Source organism: Cajanus cajan, chromosome 1 (assembly GCF_000230855.2).
Source record: "Cajanus cajan strain Asha chromosome 1, NIPB_CcT2T_4, whole genome shotgun sequence".
Taxonomy (NCBI): domain Eukaryota; kingdom Viridiplantae; phylum Streptophyta; class Magnoliopsida; order Fabales; family Fabaceae; genus Cajanus; species Cajanus cajan.
In genome coordinates, this window is record NC_138517.1 from 85,337,188 (window position 1) to 85,362,888 (window position 25,701).

A 25,701-nucleotide genomic window follows, 5' to 3' on the forward strand; every position below is an offset into this window, starting at 1 on the left:
AATTGACGTAATATATACATTTTAAAATATACTAAAATACGAACATTTTGATTACCTTCAAGTTATTGTTCAATTTTAACAAAATTTGATATAACCATATAAAGTGATATAAACTTTCAATCTAACGATTGAATTTACAAAATTCACATTTAATATAAAGTTATTGAGGGGTGTAATGCTTAGTAAAATTTACATCAATAATATTATAACCCTCCTCTATATATATATATATATATATATATATATATATATTAAAAGAAATTTACTTAGTTACTTATTTCGAAAGTAAGTCTTAGTTACTTATTTCATTTAATAATTCATATTCTATGTCAAATATCAACAATTCATGTAACGCTCCAAGTTTTTCTATTAATAAAATCTATTAAATTATTTATTTTTATAATTAATTAGATTGGTGATTTTAATAAATGTTTTAATTATTGATATATATATATTATTAATTTTTTATTTTACTATTTGAGGAAAAAGATGTGTAACTTTAAGTTAATTGTTTTAACTATTAGGTTAAAAAAGGAGTTAAATTTTAAGAGAAAGTTACTAAAACTGAATTAGATAAAAAATAATAAAAGAATATCTAAAAATTCTCTCGTAAAAAAAATTCATAAAATATTTACAATAATTATCCGTGTTTAATTAATATATAAAAATCAATTAATAGTTTAACTTTTCCAATAATGCATTGGCCTTGCTCTTTATCTAAATATTTTACTCTCAACCAACTATTTCCTAATAGACCGGATTTTCATTCCCACAGCTTGTCTAAAACCCTCAAAACTAGTATTTCCACAACAATATCTAATTTTATAGATCTTCCTATAGCTTCTCAGGACTTGAATACTCAATTTGAGAAGAATCAAAGCCTCATAAAGAGATTAGATGAAGAACACGTTTTTCTAGTCGCCAGAGTAGTTTATCTTTCTAGAATTTTGAAAATGACTTTTCATTTTTTTTTTATATCTTAACTCTCTCGAGACCAACTTCTATTTTTAAGTTAAACCAAGATTTTACGACTTAACTATAGAATTCTTTCATCCCTAGAACAACTAACAACATATAATAAAGAATCAAGATCCTCTAAAATGAGCTTATCATTTTAGAGAATAAAGAAAGTTTATATCTACAGTTTAATTATTTAGTGGTTTAAATTGATTTATATTTATATTTTTAAAACGTAAAATACAAACAAACTTGTATACAAATGTATTATTTAATTATTTATTATGTTTTTATCTTATAATATATATTATATACTTCTTTTTCATTAATTTGAAATATCATCTAACTTTTTGATATATATAATATAGTATTTTAATTTCTACATTATACAATAAATTTTTTTATATAATTAAAATAGAGCAATTGATTCTGATAAAGAAAAAATACTTTTGATAATTTAGGGCTTAGGTTAACTTCTGTTTTGGATTTTTAGTTTCTTGGCTGGATGGACCTTCTGTTTTTATTACTGCCAAAACTTGCCAAACTCGTCATCTTAATTAGCAATAATGTTACTTTGTTGACCAACAAAAAGAACAACTTTGCAAACTCTCCGCTCTTCAATATATTGCTTCATCCTGACTTCATCGTTAAAATAAATTCCCACGTGGACACAAAACTTTGATAAGTACCCCATATATATATATATAATATACGTGCACCTTTCATGATCTTGTGCTTGCCACATTTCATTTAATTTCTTGGATCATAATAACGCAACCAACCCTTTTTTGTCTCTTCTTCCTAAATCCAGATGGAAGCAAAGACTAAGCCATTGTTGGTTGTATCTCTTCTCCTACTGGCTGCAAATTGTGTTCATGGAGAATCCCATGTACCTTGTGTTTTTATCTTTGGGGACTCTCTATCTGATAATGGAAACAACAACAACCTTCCAACATATGCAAAATCCAATTACAGACCATATGGCATCAACTTCCCAAATGGCCCAACCGGAAGATTCACTAATGGACTAACCACAATTGACTTTACTAGTAACATTTTTTTATGCTTAATTCACCATTTTTGTTTCAATCACCAAAAAAAAAAAAAACTTATATAATATCATATACTTGTGTTATTAAAATCGACGTTTAACTATTGCAGCTCAACTTCTGGGATTTGAGAAATTCATCCCACCCTTTGCCAACACCAGTGGCTCAGACATTCTCAAGGGTGCTAACTATGCATCCGGAGCAGCTGGGATTCTCTTTGAGTCCGGCAAGCATATGGTATATATTTGAATATACTTCTTTATAAACACTTATAATAAAGAAAAATGATTTAAAAAAGGAACGAAATTCTCCATACAATGTTCATAATACCCTTTATACTTCTTTCTTTTTTCTTTGTTGATCTCTATCTTTAATTGATTTTTGGTATAACTTTAGAGGATTTATATGTGTTTCAATGCTCACACATGCATGCCACTAAATTAGTGTTAATAACGCAGGGTGAAAATATCCATTTGGGAGCACAGTTGATAAATCACAGAGTCATATATTCCAGAATTGCGATGAGACTTGGAGGTTCTGAGAAAGCTGAACAGTATCTTAACAAATGCTTATATTACATGAATATAGGAAGCAATGATTACATAAATAATTACTTCCTTCCCAACTTTTACCCAGCAAGTCGCATTTATACCCCTCTCCAATTTGCGAATCTTCTTATTGACCAATACTCCGGACATATACAGGTATTTTATAATATTCTGTTTGTTTTTCACTTTCTCTCACATTTTGATCTGGGGTTACTTTTATATATACGTAATTATAAATTGAAATTAAACTATTGGATCAAGTATTTGTTATAGTTTTCCTTAGGCCATTCAAAGCTCCTAATTTTTGTTATATTCATAAAAAAAATAATTTAAATTGAACTTATTAGATGAGAAATTTTATTATATTATTTTTATTCATTTGTTAATAAATTTTTATGTAATTTAGAATTTTGCAATATATAGATATTATTGTACGTAGATTATTTAATATTTTTTTTATAACATTTAAAGATTTGTAGAGATAATTATTTGCCATTTGCTTTGAACTCGAAAATTTTTTTTATAGAGACTAATTTTTATAATAAAAAAGTACAAGTACAAAAACATTTCGACAAAAATGATAGTTATGAGAACACATTTAACTAAATATTTTTTTTGGTTCTCATAAAAAAATAATTATTTTAATTTTTTATTATTTTGTGTAAATATCAAATTAATTTACTTTCTTTTATTAATAGCTTATTTGAAAAATTAAAATTTGAAATCAATTTTGAGTTTTTTAATTTAATTTCAATAGGTTAAAATTTATAAATAGAATGATTTTGATATATATTAATCTGTAAAATATAAGTTTTAGTGAGGATTAATGTAATATTAATGATCTTGACTTTCTCCCTCCTAAATTGAAGGTACCAAAAGAAATATTAAAAATATAAATTATTTATTTATTAGAAGTATTAAATTATATTAAAATTTTATCTTTTTAAATATTTAATATTTATATATTATTACCACTACTAATATTAATTTTTTATTGTTAACTTTAAGATATTATGTGAATTATGTTTATAAAAAAATTAATTTATGATAAACTAAGTTACAAAATGATGATCGAATAAATTACCATAGGCTGAGATGTTATAATTTGTTAATTAATTTTTTTAATTAAAAGTTTTATATTTCAAGAAATTGTAAGAATAAAATAAAAATTGATCAACTATATATTTAAATATGAACCTAAGTATAAGTATACGATTCATTTGATCTTGAATTTAAAAAACGTGGTCATATTGACTCACGAAATTTATAAAAATTTCAAATAAAAAAATGTTAAAGAATTTTTTTAATTCTAACACTTTCTTTATTATTGACTTAAATTTATTAAAAATCACAAAGTTTGTCGATCTCACATATTTTTTTTAATGAATCTCTCTCCTGATTTGGTAATATGACTTATCAACATGTGTGATTTTTAACCAATAATAAAATAGTCTTAGAAAATGTGTTAGAAAGAATGTCGATAACATTTCTCAACAAATAAATTCTTTAAAGTAGGGTTGAAAATAAATAAGGACTAAATAACTATAGTATTTGTGTTTGGAAAAAAAATGTCATTATCCTTTCTCATCTTTATGTCACTAACAACTTTAATCTCATCCTCATATACTTATATACCTTATTTGCACTTGTTATCTATATTTATGTGTAAAATTAATAAATTAATAAGAAAATATTAATTAAAAAGTTGTTACAACAAAATTAAAAACTCTTAAATTTTTTGAACATAACTTTAAATTAATTATTTAAATATAAAGTCATAATCAAACAACATTAGAAACATAAATTTATAATAATTTAAGATTATCATTAATAGATGTGAAAACAAGTTAATGCTAAATTTTGACAAACTTGAATTTGACATACAAGACTAAAACATATATTTTAAGTTTGAATTTGTCATGTTTATTTGTTATAAATCTTTTCTTAAAGGCTTGATTTTACTTACAACATGTGATTACTAATACAGATCATATATGCCAAATATATTTAGAGAAGTTTTAAAAATTCACAATCATCAGTTAAAACAATCATTACTCCACAATTAAAAAATATAAAGACCACAAGGAATTTTAGCAAATGTTTGCAATATTAGTCATACATTTATATAATAGAAAAAATTTAGATTAAATTATTTTTGTTAAAAAAACTCATCATTAATAATTTTATATTAAATATAAATATTTTATATATATATATATATTATGCATCATATAATTTTGTATAATATATAATAATACTTGTTAGATAAATAGGTTGACCTAAGCAAACATTTTTAAAGCTTAAAATTTGGACTCTTTACTTAAACAAAATTTTTAGAAAGTGTAAGTCACTAATAGGCTTTTTGGCCTATTTCCACATATGACATTTTTTTTTAATAAATCGAAATATTCCACAACATTGAGGATCAAGTGTAAATCCTATTTAATGCATTTACCCCAACATATTATAAATTAAAAGGAAAGACTCCCTCAAAAAAGGAAAGACAAAAAAAATACCAGATGCATCTCTCAAATTTAATATTATTTTGATCTAATAATATTAAAAAAAAATTAAGACATGAAAATAAATTAAGTTTAAAATAATAATTAAAAATACTAACAAAAGATTAAAAAACTCCAATTGAATAAATAAAATAATATAACTCAAGATTTTATATTATAATATAAAATATATTTTAAAAACAATTATATATAAATAGAGGTGCCTGTGTAGGACAAGTTGGATATATAGTATCTATCTCTATACCTGTCCGTCTCCATTAAATTTTGGAGTAGATCTTCACTTTAATCCTATTATGTAAGTTTTTATCTTTCCAATTGAGAATATTTTTACAATTTTCATAAGTTTTGGATACATTTTATTATTTCTACTTAAAAGTGTAAATTCACAGTCATATAATATAAACGTCAAAAAAAAAAATAAATGTGATAATGATGTTAATATATATTAAGAACTAAAATAAAAATAAATTTAAAAGTTTATTAATAGTTTTAAAAACCGGACCGGTCATCGAACCGGTTAAGGTATTGGGTCAGTGGGTCAAAGGTTGAACCGGTGGGTCACTGGTTGAACCGCATGACTCGATTTTTATTTATTTTTATTAAAAAATATTCATATTAAATATATTTATAATTATAAATTCTAATAAATTCATATCTTATTTTAAATTTAAATTTTTTTATCTTATTTAAAATTATTTTTATTTTTATTTTGTAAAAAAATATATAAAAAAATTACATGTTAAACGGTATATTAATACAAATTAAAAATATAAATAATATGTATATATATAATATGCTTGCAATTAATATCACAAAATAATATATTTAATATTTACATAAATATTGAATTATTAAATATATAATTTAAAATTAATAATATACTATAAAAGTTATTTAAGTTGTATATATTGCAAACAAATATCTTAGAACAAGTAGTCATTGTTATATTTAATAAGACTCCTTGCTTTTTCATTAAGAGATTCAATTTTCATTATTATTTTTGTGATTTATGGTCCCTTAAAAAAAAAAAAAAAAAGTGGTTGAACTGGTTTGACCCACCGGTTCACCGGTTGAACCGGAAAATTGACTGGTTCAATCCGGTTTAAAACAGGTCGACTGCATAACCGATCCAACTTCAGATTCGGACCGGCTGGACCACCGGTTCCCGGTCCAACCGGTCCGACCGGCCGGGTCGGTCCGGGTTTTAAAACACTACTTTATTTTACATCTTATATATATTTATTTCACATTTCCTCATAAAATTTGTGTATGTCAGCCAGGCACCGTCTTAATTTATTACACGTGACTTGTAGTTTTCAAAATTTCATCAAATAGAACTACATGCTTTATAGGCATCGCGCGCAAGTCGAATGTGTTTGTGAAAAGGTTGCCTTCAACGTAACTCACTTTTGGATTAAAAGAGTTATTTTTACGTTTTGTATATAGGAATGTGTGAAAATTCATTAAATACTTTTTAAATTACAAACCAAACACACATGTAATGTCCATATTTAATGTTCTTAAATCCCAAGAGTCACTATTTTCATAATAAAGTTAATGACAACATTAATTAGCTGAATTTAATTTCTACATTACGCATTTCACTATACTTTTTTGACAAGTTACATTTTTTAAAATATCTTAAGTAAATTTATAGTAAATGGTTTTTTTACTAATATTTTAAAAGTATTTTTAAATTAAAAATATATTAAATAAAGTTAATTTGATTAAAAATTATTTATATTTTAGTTTAAAAGTTAAGATAAATTATATTTTTGATTCTTTTTTATTTTTATCAATTCGTAATTTTGATCTCTCTATTTTAAAATAGAATTATTTAGTCATTCTATTTTTAAAAATATAAAATTTTAGTCTACTTTTCAAATTAATATTTATTAATTTTATTAACATTTAATCATATTTAAGTGTTGTGATATTTAATAATAACATGATATTTATAATTTAAAAAAAATCATAAAAATATGTAAATATGATTTTTATTAATAAAATAAATATCAATAACTTATAAAAATAAATAATAAACAAAAATATTTTGCATGTTATTTTTTTAATTTTTGTTCATATATATCTTATTACATAAATGGTAACAAATTATGCAACAATATCAAAATTTAATAACCAACGAATATTAAATTAACAGAATAATTAAAATTTTATATTTTTTAAAAAAAGGGACTAAGTATCTTTATTTTAAAATAGAAGAATCAAAATTGTAGATCGATAAAAATAAAAAAATTAAGAGTATAATTTAACCTAAAAATGTTAAGCAGATTTTCTTATATATAAATTTAGAGTAAGTGTTAACGAATGTTTCATGTGTGAGCAAATAACGAATAAGCAGTTTTATGTTTATTAATTGGAACGACTTATAATTATTTAAAGATGGTTTTGTGGGGCACGCAGAGTCTGCGCGAAGTTGGGGCAAGAAAAATGGTGATTGTTGGGTTAGGTCTTATGGGATGCACTCCAAATGCCTTTGGTAGGTATAAGACAAATGGAACTTGTTTTGAAGGGTTGAACGATGCTGCGTTCATGTTCAATAACAAGCTTAACTCTCTGGTGGACCAACTCAACACCAATTTCTCTGCTGATTCCAAATTCATCTTTATAAACAGCACAGCTGGAAGCCTCGACAGTTCACTTGGTACACAGTACACACACATACATACATAGGGGTGGACAAAATGAACTGAACTGAACTGAACTTATAAAAACTATACTGAACTTAAAAATAGTTCTTATGAATTGAACTAAACTAAATATTAGTTCAGACTAACTGAACTGAACTATTTTTTTGTGTCATTGAACTGAACTGAACTATACTATAAAAACTTGAACTGAACTGCAGTTTAAGTTGCACTGAACTGTTATGATATTTTGAATTGAACAATTTTGACTCATTGATCTATCAAAATAAGACACATTTGCCAAAATTACTTTATTTTCCATTTTATTTAAATTTTTCAAAAAATATATATATATAATTAAGTCAAACAAACTCATTGAATTTTAAGCCTAAAAATAAGTAGTCCAACATAGCTCAATTGATCCGTTAGATTTGACAAAATTGATACAATTTTTTTTGGATCACTTTTTGTTTTTAAGTTTTGGTTATTAGACTATCGAGTTAATCCATTAAAACATAACATGTTAGACACATTTAATTTTTATCCTTTTATAAAAATAGTTCAATTTTTATAATTCAGTTCAGTTTTATAGTTCAATACAGTTAACTATCCAACAGTTCAGTTCAGTTCAGTTTTTTTTTTAAACAGTTCAGTTCAGTTTTTTTACAAACAGTTCAGTTTTTTATAGTACAGTACAGTTCAGTTCACCACCAGTTCAGTTCAGTTCAGTTTTTTTTGCCCACCCCTATACATACATGCATTTCTTTCATTTCACTTTGTAGATTACAACAATTGAATACAATGCAATTTCAGGTTTCACTGTCGTGGATGCTCCTTGTTGCCCTTCTGGGGAGAATGGACAGTGCATTCCTAATGAGACACCATGCCAAAATAGCACTGCATTTGTGTTTTGGGATGAATTCCATACCACACAAGCTGTCAACCGTTACACTGCAATAGGTTTATATAATAATATCAAGTTCCTCTTTCAGGCTTGATCACTTCCAGTTCATGACATTTTATATGTTCATGACCAAACAATAAATAAGGGCCTTTTATGTATATATATATATATATACTATTCTAAATAAATTCATATCAATATTTGACTTTACGTATTTGATTAAACATATTTCCATTTATTTATTGACTAAAATTGGTAGAATATTATCGAAGAAGTATCCCAATATTATTCAGAAAACAATTGAAGCCGAATTTATTTGGGTTAATTCAGAAAGGTCACAAGTCTTATTAGGGTGGGTGCAGGCCATGGCCCCTTGCCCTTGTAGGTCCTGGGCCATGTTCAAAAATTGATGCTACTAGTAGATCTGTATTATATATACCCACATTTTTTCTACTATTAATCATCGATATTTAAACAAGTTGTCATATTTTGTTTTTCATGGTTTATATAAGCCCTCAACTTCAACAAGCATTTACAAAATACTTAGCTCATTAATAACAAATTCGATCTGGTAGAATTCAACTCTTTCCCAATTTGGCTGACGTACATGGTTAATTTGTTCTGTTAATCGTGATAAACCTTGTGCTGAATCTGTTGTCTATGATGTTAATAGCACAAAAATAATTTGAACTCCTAAGACTGCCCTAAAGGATCCGTAGACTCTCCCTAAAGGATCTGTAGAGTACTCCCTTACTCCCACTGTTCTAAATGGATCCGCAGACTCCTATAAGATCTTCCCATGTACTACTAAGGGGAACCAGCAAACAAGTTTTTAATCCAAAAACAAATAGATCCTTTCACTCATTCTCAGTATTGATAGTAGGAAATACTAACTACTATGATTATAATTAATTATAAGAATTAAAATCCATTAATTTTTTAAAATATTTAATAATTAAAATTAATTAAAATTATAACGATCAAATTATTATATTTTATTAAAATTAATATTAATTAATTTTAAAGCATGTAATTAATAAAATAATTATTTTAAATTTAAATTCAAAATAATTTCATAAATAAATTAATCTTTTGAAATATTTCAAAATATACAACAGAATCATCATTGTCCAAATAAAAAAATTATTAAGTTTTATTTATTAAATTAATATTTACTACATATCATGATTTTAATTGTTAGTTATGAGAAAAAATAATTAAAATATTTTAAAAATAATTAAAATTTAAGATATTCGTACTTAACTTTATCCTTTTGGCATACAAGAATATCAAAAATGTACTTCAAAATTTAAAGTATGATTCTTCTATAGAGATTCTAATTAACATGAAACATTTCATTAAGTGTTACGGGTGAGGAAGCAATTTAAAGTATTGTCTTATATGATATATGAGTGGACCATGAGTTATCACCTTTAGATTTATTATATTTGTATTGAAAGGTTAAGATAAATTATAGGGGTTTTGAGAATTTAAAATAGTCTTAAAAATGAAATGACTTATTTGACATTTTTTTTCGAGTAGGATTTTCGGTGTTTCTAATTGATGTTTCTTATTTTGTTCGTTTCAAGTGTTTCAATTTGATTGTGACCAATATTGTGATGAAAGTGAACACCATCGTAAAATTGGACAAACACATTAAGAAATAGTGAAGATCAAAGCTTCTACACTCATTAGACAAAATCTTTGGACTTTGACACCGTTACTTGGCAAGGTTGATTTCACGGATTTAAAGTTTGAACTTGGGGCTTACAATCTTAGAAAACATTTAATGTAAATCGCATTTTGTTTCACTTGTACAATCCTCTTCTACTTTACAAAATCGAAAATAAAAAATCATATTCAAAAAGAAAATCTCGTTTGTCATTGTTTACGGTGAATGCCAATTTGTTTACGGTGAAAAAACGTTTAAGGGTTCTTTTTACTCGAACTAGCACGTAAATGGTTTCAATTTAGGATTTTTGATTTAAGAACAGGAAAAGGAGTGAACAACTTTAGTAATTACTTGTTTCTAAAGATTCTTCCATAATTAACAAGCAATAATTTTCATACATATAAATGCTAAGATGAACAGAATGAATAATTAAGATACTTGCAATACAAATCATGGTTCAACTTGCATAATGTTCCAGAGTTACAATATCAAAGTAATATAACTACGTGATTAAAAGAAATAACTAAGAGAACTATGCTAATTCTACTCCTAAAAAGCAAAAGAAAAGTGGCCGAGAGTCAGTCATACCCAAAAACGATCTTGTGCACGAAAGCCATATGTGTGTGTAGGCAGAGAGTGCTTCAGAAGTTAATTCAAGTATGAGTTTTTCTGACCTCCTTAAAGGTCCGTACTCCTTGTATTTATAGAGCAATTAAGGGCGGTTGATTCTGTACATGTACGCTTTTGACTCAACCGCTATCCACTATCTTTGCTACGTGGTCTTGACTCAACTTCCTTTAACCGCTCTTCCCACGTTCCTTGTTTTCTCGATTGATTTTTTAGTAACCGTTTTGGCTTAACCTCCATGTTCTGACGGTCTCAACTTTTCAACTATTTTCGAGCAACACTTGTTTTTTCGAGTCCCATAATTTCATCATGTGTTGATTTTACTTCTCAGGCAGCGCTATCAATCTTTTCGAGTCACATGATTTTCGAGTATGCCTAACAAATGCCCCCCTAGGAATTTGGTTTCGATGAGCATCTTAGGAGAAAACTAAATTCCTATCAAGGTTGTTCTTCGATACTTCCTCGATTTGTTTCTTGATGTTCACTTTTCTTGACGTTAACTTAATCTTTCTTTCGATGAAAACCTATTCTTGTAAGGTACTGACCATTTGGATGTGACATCGATAGCTCTGACGGCGCATACTTCTATTTTTCCATAAATTTGCCTTCTGATATGAAACGTTTTGGCGGTTGTTTTGGAAATTCAATTTAATATTTCAAATAATCTTGCCTAACCTAACCCGTTTCAACCTAGGCCCATTTACCTCGTTTAAAACCCCTTTTTCACCCTAGGGTTAAATTGTTTTCACCATTCTCTTCCTTCGTGCCCAAGTTTTCTTGCTCACTGTTTCTTTTTTGCTCTGGTTCTTGATCTTCTTCTCAGACCGTTCTCTCTGTTCTTGCTTTTGTTTGTTATGGCTTCTTCTGCTGCGTCCACTTCTGCTGCCGTAGCTTCTTCAATGTCTCCTACTGCCACCACTTCTTCCCCTATTTTGATTGCTACTACTTCTGCTGCTATGCCCACCACTCCGGTAACCACTATGGCCACCGCAACTACTATCCAGGACACTCCTCTGCTACTGACTGGTGCTCAGGTTCAAAAGGTCAAAGAAGGTGATGACACTTTCATTCCAATTCCAGGCATGGAGGAGGCTAGTTTGAAAATATACCAATCTCAGGTACTTCTTCCTTTTTCTCTAGCAGATGGTTCTGTTCATGCTTTCCTTGGTCCTTTTGCTGGTCAAAATACCAAGAGATATGGTAATACCCTTTTGCCTGAGGACTCCACCACCCTACCTTTCATTTATTCCCCAGAAATAGACCTAAACCTTTTTGGGGATACTACCAAAATTTTCAGAGCGTTTCCCCCCGTTAAAGAAAGGCACCTTTCTTGGTTAGCTCGTGTAGAGGCTTCTATGTCCTCAGAATGGAAAGAAACAGGTATTTTTGAATTTATCCAACTAGCTAAGTTCGACCTCCACCTTTTCGACCCTCAAATGCTCCTTTCTGCTATCTTCTTCTGGAATAGAGAGACTCGGGCTTTCGAGTTTCCTTGTGGCTTCATTTTCCCGACGTTACTTGATGTTGCTGCTATAACAGGGTTAAAGCCTATTGGAGATAGGTTTTATCCTGACGCCTTTGAAGAGGAAATTTCGATCAAGGATACTTCAATTTCTTGGGATAAGAAGACCTATTTGGCCTTTATTAACGCGCATATGGGACAACCTGACACGCCTGTCTCACCTTCAGAACATATTGCCTTTCTTATGTACTGGTTGTCAGCCTGTGTCTTTTGTACCCCTTCGCTTCAAGTCCCAAAATATTATTACAATTTAGCTCAAGCCCTTCATTTGCAAATGAAAATCTGCTTAAGCAAATTACTTCTGGCCTCTCTTTATACTTGTCTTGATGAAGCTTCTGAAAGTCTTGCTCGAGAATCTGGGCCTCGAAATCTCTCTGGCCCGTTATGGCTACTTCAACTTTGGCTCAACGCGCTATTGGAGAAGAAACTTCATTTGCCCTCAAAACCCATTCCCATATGTGAACTCGAAGGAGCTCGTTTAACAACCCTTACCCCTCGAAAGCGTCTGGTAGACAATTTCGAGAAATATATTAGAGCCATCCTTAGCTTTACTGACTTCACTGAAGATTTAGCCCCTTTCATTCGACCGAACTTGATAGGTCCTACGTGGTTGCGCCAAAATAACCAAGTTGGTAGCATCAGTCCAGCTTCAACTGACCTGTGGTTTGGATTCTTGTCTTGGGATGTGATCATGTCGGGTATGAGGCAAAAAGATGTCAGACTTTATCCTTATCAGCCCCAACTTTTTGCTCGACAGTTTGGACTTTGCCAAATGAAACCTCTTCCCCTTCGACGTAAAGAGGGCATTGATGCGGATATTTGTGTCGAAAAAGGGAATTATGAAGAAGTCCTTAACTTCATCCTTCGCCCTGATAAAGAACTTAGGCTTACACCGACCACCTTTTCTCCTTCCTTCTTAGTCTCAAAATGCTACCTTCGATGGTGGTGTTACTATATTGTAGATAAACTCACCGATTTTGATGGCTTTCTGAAAAAGCTGATTAGTTCTCCTCTTTCTTGTTCGCAGGGGCCTAAACAACCAGGTACTTTCAAGAATCAACTTATCATTTATCAATTCGAACAATTTTTTAAGGTTTGTTATCGACCTGACAATGCGCACCGAACCATTTTTGACGCTTCTGTCTCATTATCGAAAATGGTACAACGGAACATTCGCTCAAAAAAGGTAATAAATCCTCAAGGTAAAACTGATTTCGAAAAATTTTGTCCAAAGCATATACCTCCTCTTCCAAATGCCCTTTTTGGTCTAGTTAAACATGTATCTCATCCTCCTTGGGTGAAAACACTCGACCCGTTTTACCTTGAGCGCAAAGAAGTTCCTGTAAAGAATAAAGTTACCTACGCGAGATGTTCCGTGTACGATTTTCCTCGAAACAAATGGTGGCCATTATGTTGGGTCAATAACATTAACCCTCCTCCTGGTAAATATTTTTCACCTCCTTCTTCTTCGCGTATACCTTAAACTTGTCTCACTTCTTTGCTCGACACTTGTAGCTGCCATCCCTCAGCGTGTTCCTCGACATGTTGATCCAACTCCTGATTGGGAGAGTGACGATGACGAGGATAAGGAGACATCGAAAAAGGGTCGAAAGAGAAAGACCGCTGCTGACAAGGTTTCTTTACGTTCTAAGGTATACCTGTTTGGATTGCAGTTTTCCTCGAAACTAATATTTTATCTTACCTTCTCGAAATTCTACTCTACAGAGTATTGGAAACTCGAAGAAACAAAGAATAGGTTCAGACAGTACCAAAACTGTTAAGTATCTTACCTCAAATATTAAGATTATTTTCTTGCTCGTTTTTCATACCTAATCAATTATTTTCCAATTCAGGTCTCGACCACAAAAAAAACAAGACAAGGGGAAAGGTAAGATGGTCTTGCCTCTTCCCAAAAAACCTCAACAATCCTCTGGCGAGAAGTTGCTTAAAGACGCCATGAAGTCCGTTCCTAAGGTATCTCAATTTCGACGTCTTTCCTCCTTTATATTTCTCTTATGCCTTTAACCGTTCTAAAATCCTATTAATAGGATATTGCAATTATCCCACTGGATTCTTCTCAAGGGGTGTCTCAAGAGGTGCAGAAAAGCGTACCCTTTGCCACTGAGGTAACCCAACATGTTCATCTTGTTATACCTTGTGACTCAAATTTCCTCTTGATGTTTAGCCTGACTTCTTCATTTCCTCAGTTGTCTACTCCTCAAGTGGATGTTGCGGCGCTTGCCTCTGCCATGGCTTCGATAGAAGTTCCCCCTCCTGTCGAAGAGGGTAAGATTCCCCAACCCGAACCTTTGACTAATATGGAGACGCGGCAAGACTCCGCTCAAGGTGAACCTTCTTTCGAACTACAACCTCCCTTGGATCCGAACCAGGGTATATTTCTTTCGACTTTAATCTTCGATATGATACCTTGTTAATGGAAGTTTCTTATGTATTTACTTTTGTGCAGGTTCAACTGAGTCCCCTAGACCTTTTACTACTTCTCCTTCGACCCAGGGCGGTGCTACTTCTTCTGTCCAAGGTCTCTCCTTGATTCCCTCTCCAGATCTGGATTTGATGAGTTTCTTTAATGACGAGGACGAAGATATCAATACTATCTTCGAAGTGTTGGACAACTGGACGAGTGGTCCCTCTGGGTCAGAGAAAGACAAATTGAAGGTTGTTGAGCCAGCTTCTGACACACCTTCTTACCAACCCCTACTCGACTCTTTTCGCTCGAAGGCATACGTTAAAGATCTCGATCAAGCCTTCCTCATTCCTGAATTCAAAACGGAAGTGCAACAAATGATTGATGAGTTGCTCAGTTATTCGGACCTTCCTTCTGATATTTCTTTAGAGCTTCAAGCATTTATCAAGCCCTTTAGCCGCGCCTGGGAACTTCGAACTCAGTGGTCTACTGCATATCAAGAAGTGACTCAAATTGAGGTCGAAACTGAAGGAGACCGTGCTAAGCTCGAGAAACTCCGAGACGAGTTGGTTTCTATCAAGAAATCAACGGAAGAAATGATTTCTGCTTTACAAGCATTGCAGAAGGAGGAGGCTGATATCGAACGTACTATCGAAGCCTTAAACCACGAGCTTGACAAAACTCGCTCGAAGAAGGATGGAGTGAAAATTAAGAGTCAAGAGATCAAGCAACGTCAAACAGGGCTTAAGGAAGAGGGCAAAGCCATTTCTTCTCGGTTAGCAAAGACTTTGGAGCAGAAGAGGCATTTAGAAGCTCAATGTGCGTCTCGCAAAAAGAATCTGGACGAGGCTTACAAAGCTTTCGAGGATTTCAAGAAGCAATTTTTGCAATAATTCATTCTTCTTATCTACTTTTCCAACCTTTTAGTTTATATTTGCCTTGTATTGAACAATTATTCTTCTGCTCTTTTATGGAAATTTTTTAAATATTTCCCATTTATGACTTTGCTTGCACTTGAATTATTTATCTCCTTAATTACATATGCGTTCTTTGAATATACTTGCTCGACTAGAAATGGGCCTTCCCAATTATATGACCACTTCCCCAAACATCGAGATTTTTGATCCATGGGAAGTATAACTTTTAATACCAATTCTCCGACTCGAAAACGTTGCATATTCACTCTCTTATTATAAGTTTTCTCGACTCTTTCTTTCTGTTGAACAATATTCTGTAACGCAATTAATCTTTCTTCCTCTAAAGAGATCAACTCATCATACATCAAGTTCCAATAATCCTCCACGGGTAATTCATTTTGTTTTTGTATATGAATTGATTGTAAGTTAATATCAATAGGAAGAATAGCCTCATGGCCATATACTAATTTATATGGGGTTGTTTTCGTGGCATCTCGAGGTGAGTTCCTATATGCCCATAGTATTTGGACGAGAGTTTCATGCAAATTTCGAGGTTTATTTGATATGTGTTTTTTGATTAAACCAATTACCACTTTATTAGCAGCCTCAACTTGACCATTAGCTTGGGCGTAATATGGTGTTGAAGTTACCAACTTAATTCCTCTTGATTCTGCATATCGAGCAATGTTTCGACCCGTGAAAACCGTACCCTGATCAGTAGTGATTGTTTGAGGAATTCCAAACCTTGTAATAATATGATCTTCGATAAAATCAATTATATTTTTTTGCTCGACTTCTTTTAAAGGAATAGCTTCAACCCATTTTGTAAAATAGTCTATGGCAACTAGTATATACCTGTGGTTCTTCGAGGAAGGTGGGTGTATTTGTCCGATTAAATCCATTGCCCAACCCCGAAATGGCCAAGGTTTGATGATCGAATGCAACTCACTTGCCGGTACCTTTTGTATTGGTCCATGCTTTTGACACTCCACACAACTTTTTGCGAATTCGATACAATCTTTAATCATAGTAGGCCAATATAAGCCTTTCCTTGACAAAACCCATTTCATCTTCTTTCCAGCTTGATGTGCTCCACAAATGCCTTCATGAATCTCTGCCATTGCTATATAACCTTCATGGTCTCCCAAACATTTGAACAAAACTCCGTCGAAGCCTCTTTTGTACAATTCATCATTTAGTAAGAGATAATTGAGAGCTTGGAGTTTAATCTTCCTTTCAACCTTTATGTTAGGATCTCGCAAGTATTCGATCAATTCGCTCCTCCAATCTTGTTGACCTGCTGAACTTATATTTAGAATTGCTCGATAGTCTAACACTTCACTCTCTGTATGAATCAGATATTCAAGATACTCTTTGCTGATTTTATATCCAGAGGCTATTTGGGCCAATTTATTTGCAATATGATTTGAGTCCCGGGGAATGTGTTGCAACTCTACTTCATCAAACGTGTCAAGTAATCGTGTAGCTCGAGTTTTGAATTCAATTAATTTTTCATTTAAACACTTATACTCTCGAGTTAATTGTTTGATGACCAGTTGTGAATCTCCTCGAATTACCACATTTTTAGCGCCTAATTCTTCAAGAATCTCAAGTCCAGTAATCAATGCTTGGTATTCAGTTTCATTATTCGAGCATCCTGTATTTGTTTTGACTGATAACTTCGTCGGGACCCCTTTGGGAGAGATGATTAAAAGACCTATTCCGGCGCCTAACTCGTGTTTCGAGCCATCGAAATATAATTGCCAAGGCTTGGTGGTTATGTAATTAACTTCTTCAGTTCCATTCGAATGTTCTGCAAGAAAATCTGCAATTATTTGTCCTTTAGTTTCTTTTAGCGGCTCGAAAGTTAATGAGTATTCGGTTAAGGCAAGTGCCCATTTGCCGACTCGAGAATGTAACACAGGTTTACACAACATATATTTTATCACATTACTTCGACAAAGTATTACAACATTACGAGTCCTAATATAGTACTTCAACTTAGTACACGCAACATAAAGACTTAAACATAATTTCTCTAAAGGGGTGTATCTAAGTTCTGCTCCTACTAACATTCGACTTAAATAGTAAATGACTCTTTCGATGCCATTTTCATCATCTTGCGCCAGCATGCCCGCAATAGTCGAATCATTAGCTGAAATGTACAACTTCAGTTGCTTCCCTTCAGAGATTGGTGCAAGCACTGGAGGATGAGCCAAGTAAGCTTTAATTTCTTCGAATGCTCTCTGGTGCTCTTCATCCCATCGAAATTCTTGCTCCTTTTTTAAACGCAACAAAGGAGAGAATACTTTAGTTTTACCCGACAAATTCGAAATAAATCTCCTCAAAAAATTTACTTTACCTAAGAGAGATTGAAGCTCTTTCTTGTTCGATGGAGGCTTGGTCTCCATGATAGCCTTGGTTTTGTTCTTGTCTACCTCGATCCCCCTCTGGTGTATAATAAATCCCAGAAATTCGCCTGCTATGACACCAAAAGCACATTTCAATGGATTCATTTTCAAACCATATTTCCTCATTCTCTCGAAGGCTAGTTTCAAATGATATAAATGGTCTTTCTTTTGTTTTGAGCCAACAATTATGTCATCAATATAAACTTGCACGAACTTACCAATCAAATCATGAAAGATTAAATTCATCGCTCTTTGATAAGTCGCACCAGCGTTTTTAAGACCAAATGGCATCATCACCCATTCGTAGATGCCTAAGGCACCTGGGCATCGAAAGGCAGTTTTTGACACGTCATTCGCTGCAATATAAATTTGATTATATCCAGAATAACCATCTAACAAACTCATAATCTCGTTACCTGCAGCGACGTCTATCATATTTTCAGCAATGGGCATAGGGTACTCATCCTTGGGAGTTGCCATGTTGAGATCTCGAAAGTCAATGCAAACTCTGAGTTTTCCATTTTTCTTTATAACTGGCACTATATTCGAGATCCAGTCAGGATATCTCGAAGTTCTGATGAACTTTGCTTTCAGCAATCTCTCAATTTCCCCTTTGATTTTCTCGATCACTTCAGGAGCAAATCTTCGAGGACTTTGTTTCACGGGCTTCCTTCCTAGGATCATTGGTAGCCTATGTTCTACCAATTCTCGATCCAAACCTGGCATTTCATCATAATCCCATGCGAAGCAATCTTTGTATTCATGCAAGACTTGAATTATCTCCCCTTTCAGCTCCCCTTGCAAGAACTTGCTAATGTAAGTAATCCGCTTATTTTCGATAGTTCCCAGATTAACCTCTTCGAGCGGATCTTGGGATTCTAACTTATGCTCTCCATTAGCGGCACTCTCGAAACCCAAAGGTGAATCATCAAAAATGCAATCCAGTTTGAGTTCTAGCTCTGCTTTTTCTTTTTGCTTTTCATTTTTATCTGAGACTCCTTCGTCCCTTTGATTTTCTGTTTTTTGCTTTTCTTCCCTCTTTTTCCCGATTTCGAACTCCTTTTCTTTTTGTTGTTTTTCTTTTTCCTTTATTGATTCGAAATCCATCTCTTCTTTTTTTTTTGTTTTTCTTCAGCCAACATAGCCGTGCTAACCTCATTGTCAAATTGATCTTTATCGGCCAAATTGGCCGTTTGATCGGCCACGTAGGCCGATATTCGAGCTAAAAAGCTCAAATAAGGATCTTCGTCCTTCATGCATCCAAAGGAGCCGAATTCTTTTCGGCTCGAATAACGAATCCTCTCTTTACATCCCAACAAAAGGTTTTCTTGACACCTTTCTCTTCATCCATCACCCTAGAGTTGTAAGCGTCAAAAGGTTTGGTCTTGGCAAATGCTGTCAGTTGTTGATCAGCAAAATACATGCCAACTTCATAAGTCTTCTGATCAGCTTCGAGAACCTCTAAACCTTCATCATCGTTCCAGAAGAAAATCTTCTGGTGTACGGTCGAAGGAACAGCACCTACCCCATGAATCCACTCCCGACCTAGCAACACGTTGAAGTTTGCTTTGGAAGGTGTTACTATAAACATGGTAGTCCTCTTCACACTTCCGATCTGTACATCGAGCAGAATCATACCTTCAGGATGTGAAGACTTGCCTGCATAGTCGGAGATCATGATGTTATGGGGTTTCAGATCATCCAAGGATTTCCCAAACCTTTTCAGCATTGTCTTAGGCAAAATATTCACAGCTGCGCCTCCATCGACCAAGACCTTGTTTACCTCTTGCCCTTCGATCATCAGTGTTAACAATAGGGGTTTGAGATGTCCTTTCATTTCCTCTGTGGGAGAGTCGAAAACAGCAGAGTTGAACTTAGGGATAACCCTCGAGATTTGATTGACCCATATGATTTTGGACTCATAATTGGGGTCCTCGAAAACGTCTTCCCTGATGATATCCTCTTGTTCATTCACGGATTCCATAGCACCAGCATACTCTGAAGGTAAAATGGAAACTACCCCGCAAATATCTTCCAAAGAATCTTCAAAACCGCTCTCGAAGCAGTTTGTTATCATGTCTTCATCGTCTTCGATGAACTTGCCAGAAGATTCCCCTTTCTGAGGAACTGGGATCGAAAAACGATTTCCTCCCCTACCTTCAAAGGTTGCTTTACGCATCCTTTGCTGCCTCCTCCATTGAGTTTTGGTTAAGTTGTTCAATGGCTGTCGAAATCCACGTCCATATCCCCCAGCTGGAATTCCAACATTCCCTGTAGTCAAGTTCGAAAATTTTCCTGCATTTCTTTGTTCCGGGTTTCCCATGCTAGTCATTACTTGTTTACCTCGACCCATCATAGACCTAGGTGGTGCGTTCCATGTCCCGACAGGCACATTCGCGTTCGGCACAAAAGTATTGCCGAACCTAGACGAGTTATACATCTCCATCTTCCCAACCGGGGCATTATATTGAGGCATATGAACTTGCCTCATAGTCAGACCAGCATTCAACCTAGCATTGGGCTTCATTTTTTCACGCAGCTTCTCAACTTTGTAATTCTTCATTATTTCAGACTCCTCGAAAGCCTTAGCCGCTGCTCTGTCGAAGACAGCACTGCATCGAGGACACAACATGACCTCTTTATCAGCTTCTTTTTTCTTCGATAAAAATTCCACTAGACTATCTCCTTCCTTTGGGTATATGGGTTCTTGCTCTTTAGCAAAATCCTCCATTAACTCTTCGAGCTTCTCATCAGAAATGGGCTCAATGCTATCATCGTCCTCAGCAGCGACTTCCACCATGTTGATGGACATCGAAACTGGTTCAACATAGCCAGTATGGGCAGCAAATGGGTCAACATCCACTTTCATTTCCTTCTCTTCAAAAGCCAGGCGACCATCAGTAATCGCCTTCTCGATGAAATCCCTGAAACGCACACAACTGTTAGTCCAATGTCCATACATATTATGATATTTGCAGAATTTCTTTCCTTTTCTTTGCTCGAAAGGTGGAATTTTATGATTCTCTGGGAGTATAATCTGTTTATCTTTTAACAAAGTATCGAATATCTTTTCTGCCTTACTAATGTCAAAACTATATTTTTTAGTCGAATTCCCTTCTATATTACCTCCTGGTTTTAGCATTTGACATTGGTACGTAGGTCCAGGGCGCAATTCTGCCAAATTAATCTCGAAATCTTCACTTACAACTTCATAATTAGAATCCTCATTTAACTCAGAACTTTCTAAATACGCTATCTTTTCTTTTCGAACGAACTTGTCGAATTTCATCAACTTTTCCTTTTCTAATTTAATTTGTTCAATCCTCCTCACTTTCTCAGCAAGTTGAGCCATGTCCCTCAATTGTTCATTTACTAATTTTTTGCGTATTGAGAAGTCTAAACCTGTGGCGGCGATTCTAACCAATTCATGTTCTGGAATATTAGTATAGCATCGAGATTTTAATTGCCTAAACCTATTTAAATAGTCATCTAATGTTTCATTACTTTGCCTTTTGATATTCATTAGATCGACTATACTAACCTTTGTTTCCTCTCGAAAGAAATGCTCATGAAAGCTACCTTCTAGCTGTACCCAAGTATGTATCGAATTAGGAGGCAGGGTGGTAAACCAGGTAAAAGCATGTTTAGTCAACGAACTTGGGAAATATTTCATTTTCAAGTATTCATTATTAGCCAAATCCCCACATTCGACCCCATACCTAGCTATGTGTTCAACTGTTGACTCAGTTATATCTCCTGCAAATTTCGAGAATTTTGGGACTTTCATTCCACGGGGTAATTCTACTTGTGTAATATAATCTGGAAAGGCTGACACAAAGTATGGGCGTTCATTCCGACCTACATCAAATCCATGTCTATTCAATATCCTTTCTACCATTTGATCTAAATTATCATTAGGGTTCCTGTTAGGTCGAACTATGTTTTGCAAATTTCCATGCCCCCCAGGGTTTTCTGTATCGTTCAGATTCACACTCATTGCTCTCGAAGGAGTCCCATTACCCAACTTATCTCCTATTTTGTTTATTAGCTCGTAAAGGGGTGTCATGATGTTGTGCATCTGAGTAGACAACAAATTGACCATGTCATGATTACTATGGTCCATTTGTTGTCGAAGGGCCATCATTGCTTGATTACTAATACCCGTGGGCATGTAACTACCTTGTCGAATTAATGAACCCTCCTGACTTGTTCCTACATGCTGATACGGGTCTTGCATAACAAAACCCATGCCATTCGGCCCAGGATTATAACCCTGTGGGGATACATGCATTTGTGAATTGGGTCCTATTAGCGGTATTGGCATTTCGACATGCAAAGGTTGGGTATTTCGCCAATTCTGTGGCATACCCCAGGGATACTCTCTAGTAACATTTACCAACTCTTGAGTGATATTATTATGCCTAGCATGGTTTTCAAGCAACACAGGAGGAGATCTTGCCCCCCTGGTCACATTGGTAGCATTATTAGGATTGGAGTTAGGCTGTTCTACATCTACATTATTATGGTTTACGTTCATGTTATCAGACGTAGACATAGTTCTTCCACTCCTTAATCTCATGCAATTCACACACCTAAAACTAGTCCAATTATGTTCTAAATTAAACGGGTCCCACTGGGCGTGCCAATTTGTTTACGGTGAAAAAACGTTTAAGGGTTCTTTTTACTCGAACTAGCACGTAAATGGTTTCAATTTAGGATTTTTGATTTAAGAACAGGAAAAGGAGTGAACAACTTTAGTAATTACTTGTTTCTAAAGATTCTTCCATAATTAACAAGCAATAATTTTCATACATATAAATGCTAAGATGAACAGAATGAATAATTAAGATACTTGCAATACAAATCATGGTTCAACTTGCATAATGTTCCAGAGTTACAATATCAAAGTAATATAACTACGTGATTAAAAGAAATAACTAAGAGAACTATGCTAATTCTACTCCTAAAAAGCAAAAGAAAAGTGGCCGAGAGTCAGTCATACCCAAAAACGATCTTGTGCACGAAAGCCATATGTGTGTGTAGGCAGAGAGTGCTTCAGAAGTTAATTCAAGTATGAGTTTTTCCGACCTCCTTAAAGGTCCGTACTCCTTGTATTTATAGAGCAATTAAGGGCGGTTGATTCTGTACATGTACGCTTTTGACTCAACCGCTATCCACTATCTTTGCTACGTGGTCTTGACTCAACTTCCTTTAACCGCTCTTCCCACGTTCCTTGTTTTCTCGATTGATTTTTTAGTAACCGTTTTGGCTTAACCTCCATGTTCTGACGGTCTCAACTTTTCAACTATTTTCGAGCAACACTTGTTTTTTCGAGTCCCATAATTTCATCATGTGTTGATTTTACTTCTCAGGCAGCGCTATCAATCTTTTCGAGTCACATGATTTTCGAGTATGCCTAACAGTCATATTTCTCGTTTTTTACTTTTATCTAAAGAAATTCTTAGCTTGAATGTAAAACCAAACAGTACATGATCTAAGATTTCTAACCCTGTAACAAAAATCGCAATCCCAACATCCCCTTGCCATGATATTCCAGTATTTACAAATAAACAACAACAAAAAAATTTAAAAAAGCATTTTAGGTTTTAAGAAAAGAAAATGAGAAGCTTCAAAAAAAAAATCTTCTGTGAATCCGCACAATATTGTTGGTTGATGATCGAAGTTGAAAAAAGATGATTACAGTACCTTATAATTAAAGAAATTTCAAGAAAGAAGGGCATTGTTGTAATTACCATCTTCAATACAAAATTAAGTAAATACATATTATTTTAGACGACTATGGTGCATCCATACATCATGTAGTTTATGAGCGAACCAATAAAATAAAGTATAATTTTTATGTGATTCACTGGTGGAGAAATAAAATTTATTGTTAGATATAGGTTAAAAATCTAATTTGATCTCTTATAATATTAAAAAAAATTAATTTGATCTCATTTTAATTTTTTGTTTCAATTTGGTCTTAATTTAATTTAAAATATTTCAATGTGGAACTTTCGTCTAAATTTGACTAACAGAGTTAACTCTTGAACACGTGGATGTGTAAGTAGATTTACGTAAAGATTTCTTTTTCTCTATTCTTCTTCCACTGAAACCCTAGACCTCCACCAATTCCTCACATAGTGCTGCGCCGACAACCACCGTGTCGTCGCCGTCACCGACCTCAATTCCGCCGCGCCCTCCTCATCGGCGAAATCGACGTCGCCGTGAAGCAAAACCCCATCAGAATCAACATCGTCGCGCACTGGAATTTTCCCCTCTTTTATTCCATGCCTTTTCATTTTCGTGTAAGGAATTTGTTTCGCTCGAGATTCTCAATTCGATCTGATTCCCGCGAGGGGTTGTTTGATTGATTGTTGCATTCCGATCGGTGTGTCTCAATTCGATTGGGATTTTTTTTCTTATTTGTTTATGTTGATTTCAGTGCGATGTTTGTTTTGTAGGGTGTTGTGGTGGAAGAGAATAATATTGTTAATGATGATAACATTACTAATAAGTCTGAGGCGCATTTGACTTCTGCCGCTGCATTTTGGAATGATATTGATAAATTGGCTTTCGTTAATTGAATATTTTGAGTCAATATTGGGATTAATTTTGGTGGTGCTAGACTATACTGTATTGGTATTGATGGGGTTTTTCTGTGACAGTGGGGGGTTTTCTTCTGGGGTGTCCAAGAGTGCTCTAAGGGAGAGGTTCAAGGCCTTCAATGGGATGTTTGAGGAGGTTCACACGATTCAGGCAATCTGACTGATACCGATTCAAGAGCCAGTTGGCATTCATGTTTGCATATACATGGTCAAGAGTTAACTCTATTATTCAAATTTGAATATTTTAAATTAAATTGAGATTAAATTAAAATAAAAAATTAAAGTGGGATTAAATTAAAACTTTTTATATTATAAGGGACTAAATTAAGTTTTTAGTCTTAGATATATAAATAATTAAATTAAATAGTTCACGAAGCTAGTGTCGTTCGCGAAGATGCTAACATAATCAAATGCGAATAATAGCAGTAGGTTCTTTGTGTCGTGGTACTATTAATCATTTCGGAGCTTAGAGCTCGACGAAGACACCTCAAAGGGTTTGAAGAAGTTGGTGTCATTCACAAAGATGCTGGCATAGTCAGATGCGAACAATAGCAATGGGTTCTCCATGTCACGGTACTGTGCAGAGACGATATTCCTACAATGGACTACTTATACCCTATAAACCTTCAGCCTCAAACCCCTAACACTTCTCCTCGATGATGCCAACTCCAACAACGACAATAGATTCGGACTCCGACAGTGACTACGATGTTGATGTTGATGACTGCACAACACTCCTCCTCTTGTCAACCTTAACTCAGAGCACTGCGTGAAACTATTGGCAAAGGCTTTGCCAGTACGAATCTACACAACTATGATCAAAGCCACAACCCTTGCGATGTTGCACATGATTTGGGTATGTGAGGCGAATGTGCTTTTAAATCTTGGTCC

The 25,701-nt window shown here is 33.4% G+C and overlaps 3 protein-coding genes and 1 long non-coding RNA gene across 5 annotated transcripts; all 4 read left to right on the plus strand.

Moving 5' to 3' along the window:
* Positions 1 to 1,428: 1,428 nt before the first annotated feature.
* LOC109790816 (GDSL esterase/lipase At1g29670-like) lies at positions 1,429 to 8,857 on the plus strand. Of its 2 annotated transcripts, none has more exons than XM_020350054.3 (5): positions 1,429 to 2,006; positions 2,119 to 2,243; positions 2,465 to 2,710; positions 7,480 to 7,741; positions 8,538 to 8,857. In XM_020350054.3, the coding sequence occupies exons 1-5, from the start codon at positions 1,769 to 1,771 to the stop codon at positions 8,720 to 8,722; spliced, it is 1,056 nt and encodes a 351-aa protein (XP_020205643.2). In that variant the 5' UTR covers positions 1,429 to 1,768; the 3' UTR covers positions 8,723 to 8,857. The 2 variants fall into 2 exon arrangements, with proteins under 2 accessions (XP_020205643.2, XP_020205645.2); XM_020350056.3 differs by having other exon boundaries at positions 1,440 to 2,006; positions 7,501 to 7,741; positions 8,538 to 8,855.
* A 2,140-nt stretch (positions 8,858 to 10,997) lies between these two features.
* On the plus strand, positions 10,998 to 14,481 carry LOC145952808 (uncharacterized). The gene is made up of 3 exons (XM_083065828.1): positions 10,998 to 13,492; positions 13,965 to 14,225; positions 14,303 to 14,481. Exons 1-3 carry the CDS (start codon positions 11,782 to 11,784, stop codon positions 14,407 to 14,409), a joined length of 2,079 nt encoding a protein of 692 aa, XP_082921954.1. The 5' UTR covers positions 10,998 to 11,781; the 3' UTR covers positions 14,410 to 14,481.
* Positions 14,482 to 14,515: 34 nt separating this feature from the next.
* On the plus strand, positions 14,516 to 15,839 carry LOC145952813 (uncharacterized). Its single transcript, XM_083065839.1, has 2 exons — positions 14,516 to 14,840; positions 14,917 to 15,839. Exons 1-2 carry the CDS (start codon positions 14,627 to 14,629, stop codon positions 15,765 to 15,767), a joined length of 1,065 nt encoding a protein of 354 aa, XP_082921965.1. The 5' UTR covers positions 14,516 to 14,626; the 3' UTR covers positions 15,768 to 15,839.
* Positions 15,840 to 24,196: 8,357 nt separating this feature from the next.
* On the plus strand, positions 24,197 to 24,790 carry LOC145952820 (uncharacterized). The gene is made up of 2 exons (XR_014430310.1): positions 24,197 to 24,510; positions 24,667 to 24,790. It is a non-coding gene; the product is annotated as an uncharacterized LOC145952820 (long non-coding RNA).
* Positions 24,791 to 25,701: the final 911 nt, after the last annotated feature.

What these genes read in the sequence shown, in the direction of transcription:
- LOC109790816 (XM_020350054.3), top strand. Translation starts at nt 1,769, where the DNA reads ATGGAAGCAAAGACTAAGCCATTGTTGGTTGTATCTCTTCTCCTACTG. An exon ending in AATACTCCGGACATATACAG is followed by an intron (nt 2,711 to 7,479) that starts GTATTTTATAAT and finishes AATTATTTAAAG; the next exon opens with ATGGTTTTGTGGGGCACGCA. An exon ending in AAGCCTCGACAGTTCACTTG is followed by an intron (nt 7,742 to 8,537) that starts GTACACAGTACA and finishes ATGCAATTTCAG; the next exon opens with GTTTCACTGTCGTGGATGCT.
- LOC145952808 (XM_083065828.1), top strand. Translation starts at nt 11,782, where the DNA reads ATGGCTTCTTCTGCTGCGTCCACTTCTGCTGCCGTAGCTTCTTCAATG. An exon ending in GCAGGGGCCTAAACAACCAG is followed by an intron (nt 13,493 to 13,964) that starts GTACTTTCAAGA and finishes CGACACTTGTAG; the next exon opens with CTGCCATCCCTCAGCGTGTT. An exon ending in GTTCAGACAGTACCAAAACT is followed by an intron (nt 14,226 to 14,302) that starts GTTAAGTATCTT and finishes TTTCCAATTCAG; the next exon opens with GTCTCGACCACAAAAAAAAC.
- LOC145952813 (XM_083065839.1), top strand. Translation starts at nt 14,627, where the DNA reads ATGTTTAGCCTGACTTCTTCATTTCCTCAGTTGTCTACTCCTCAAGTG. An exon ending in TCCCTTGGATCCGAACCAGG is followed by an intron (nt 14,841 to 14,916) that starts GTATATTTCTTT and finishes ACTTTTGTGCAG; the next exon opens with GTTCAACTGAGTCCCCTAGA.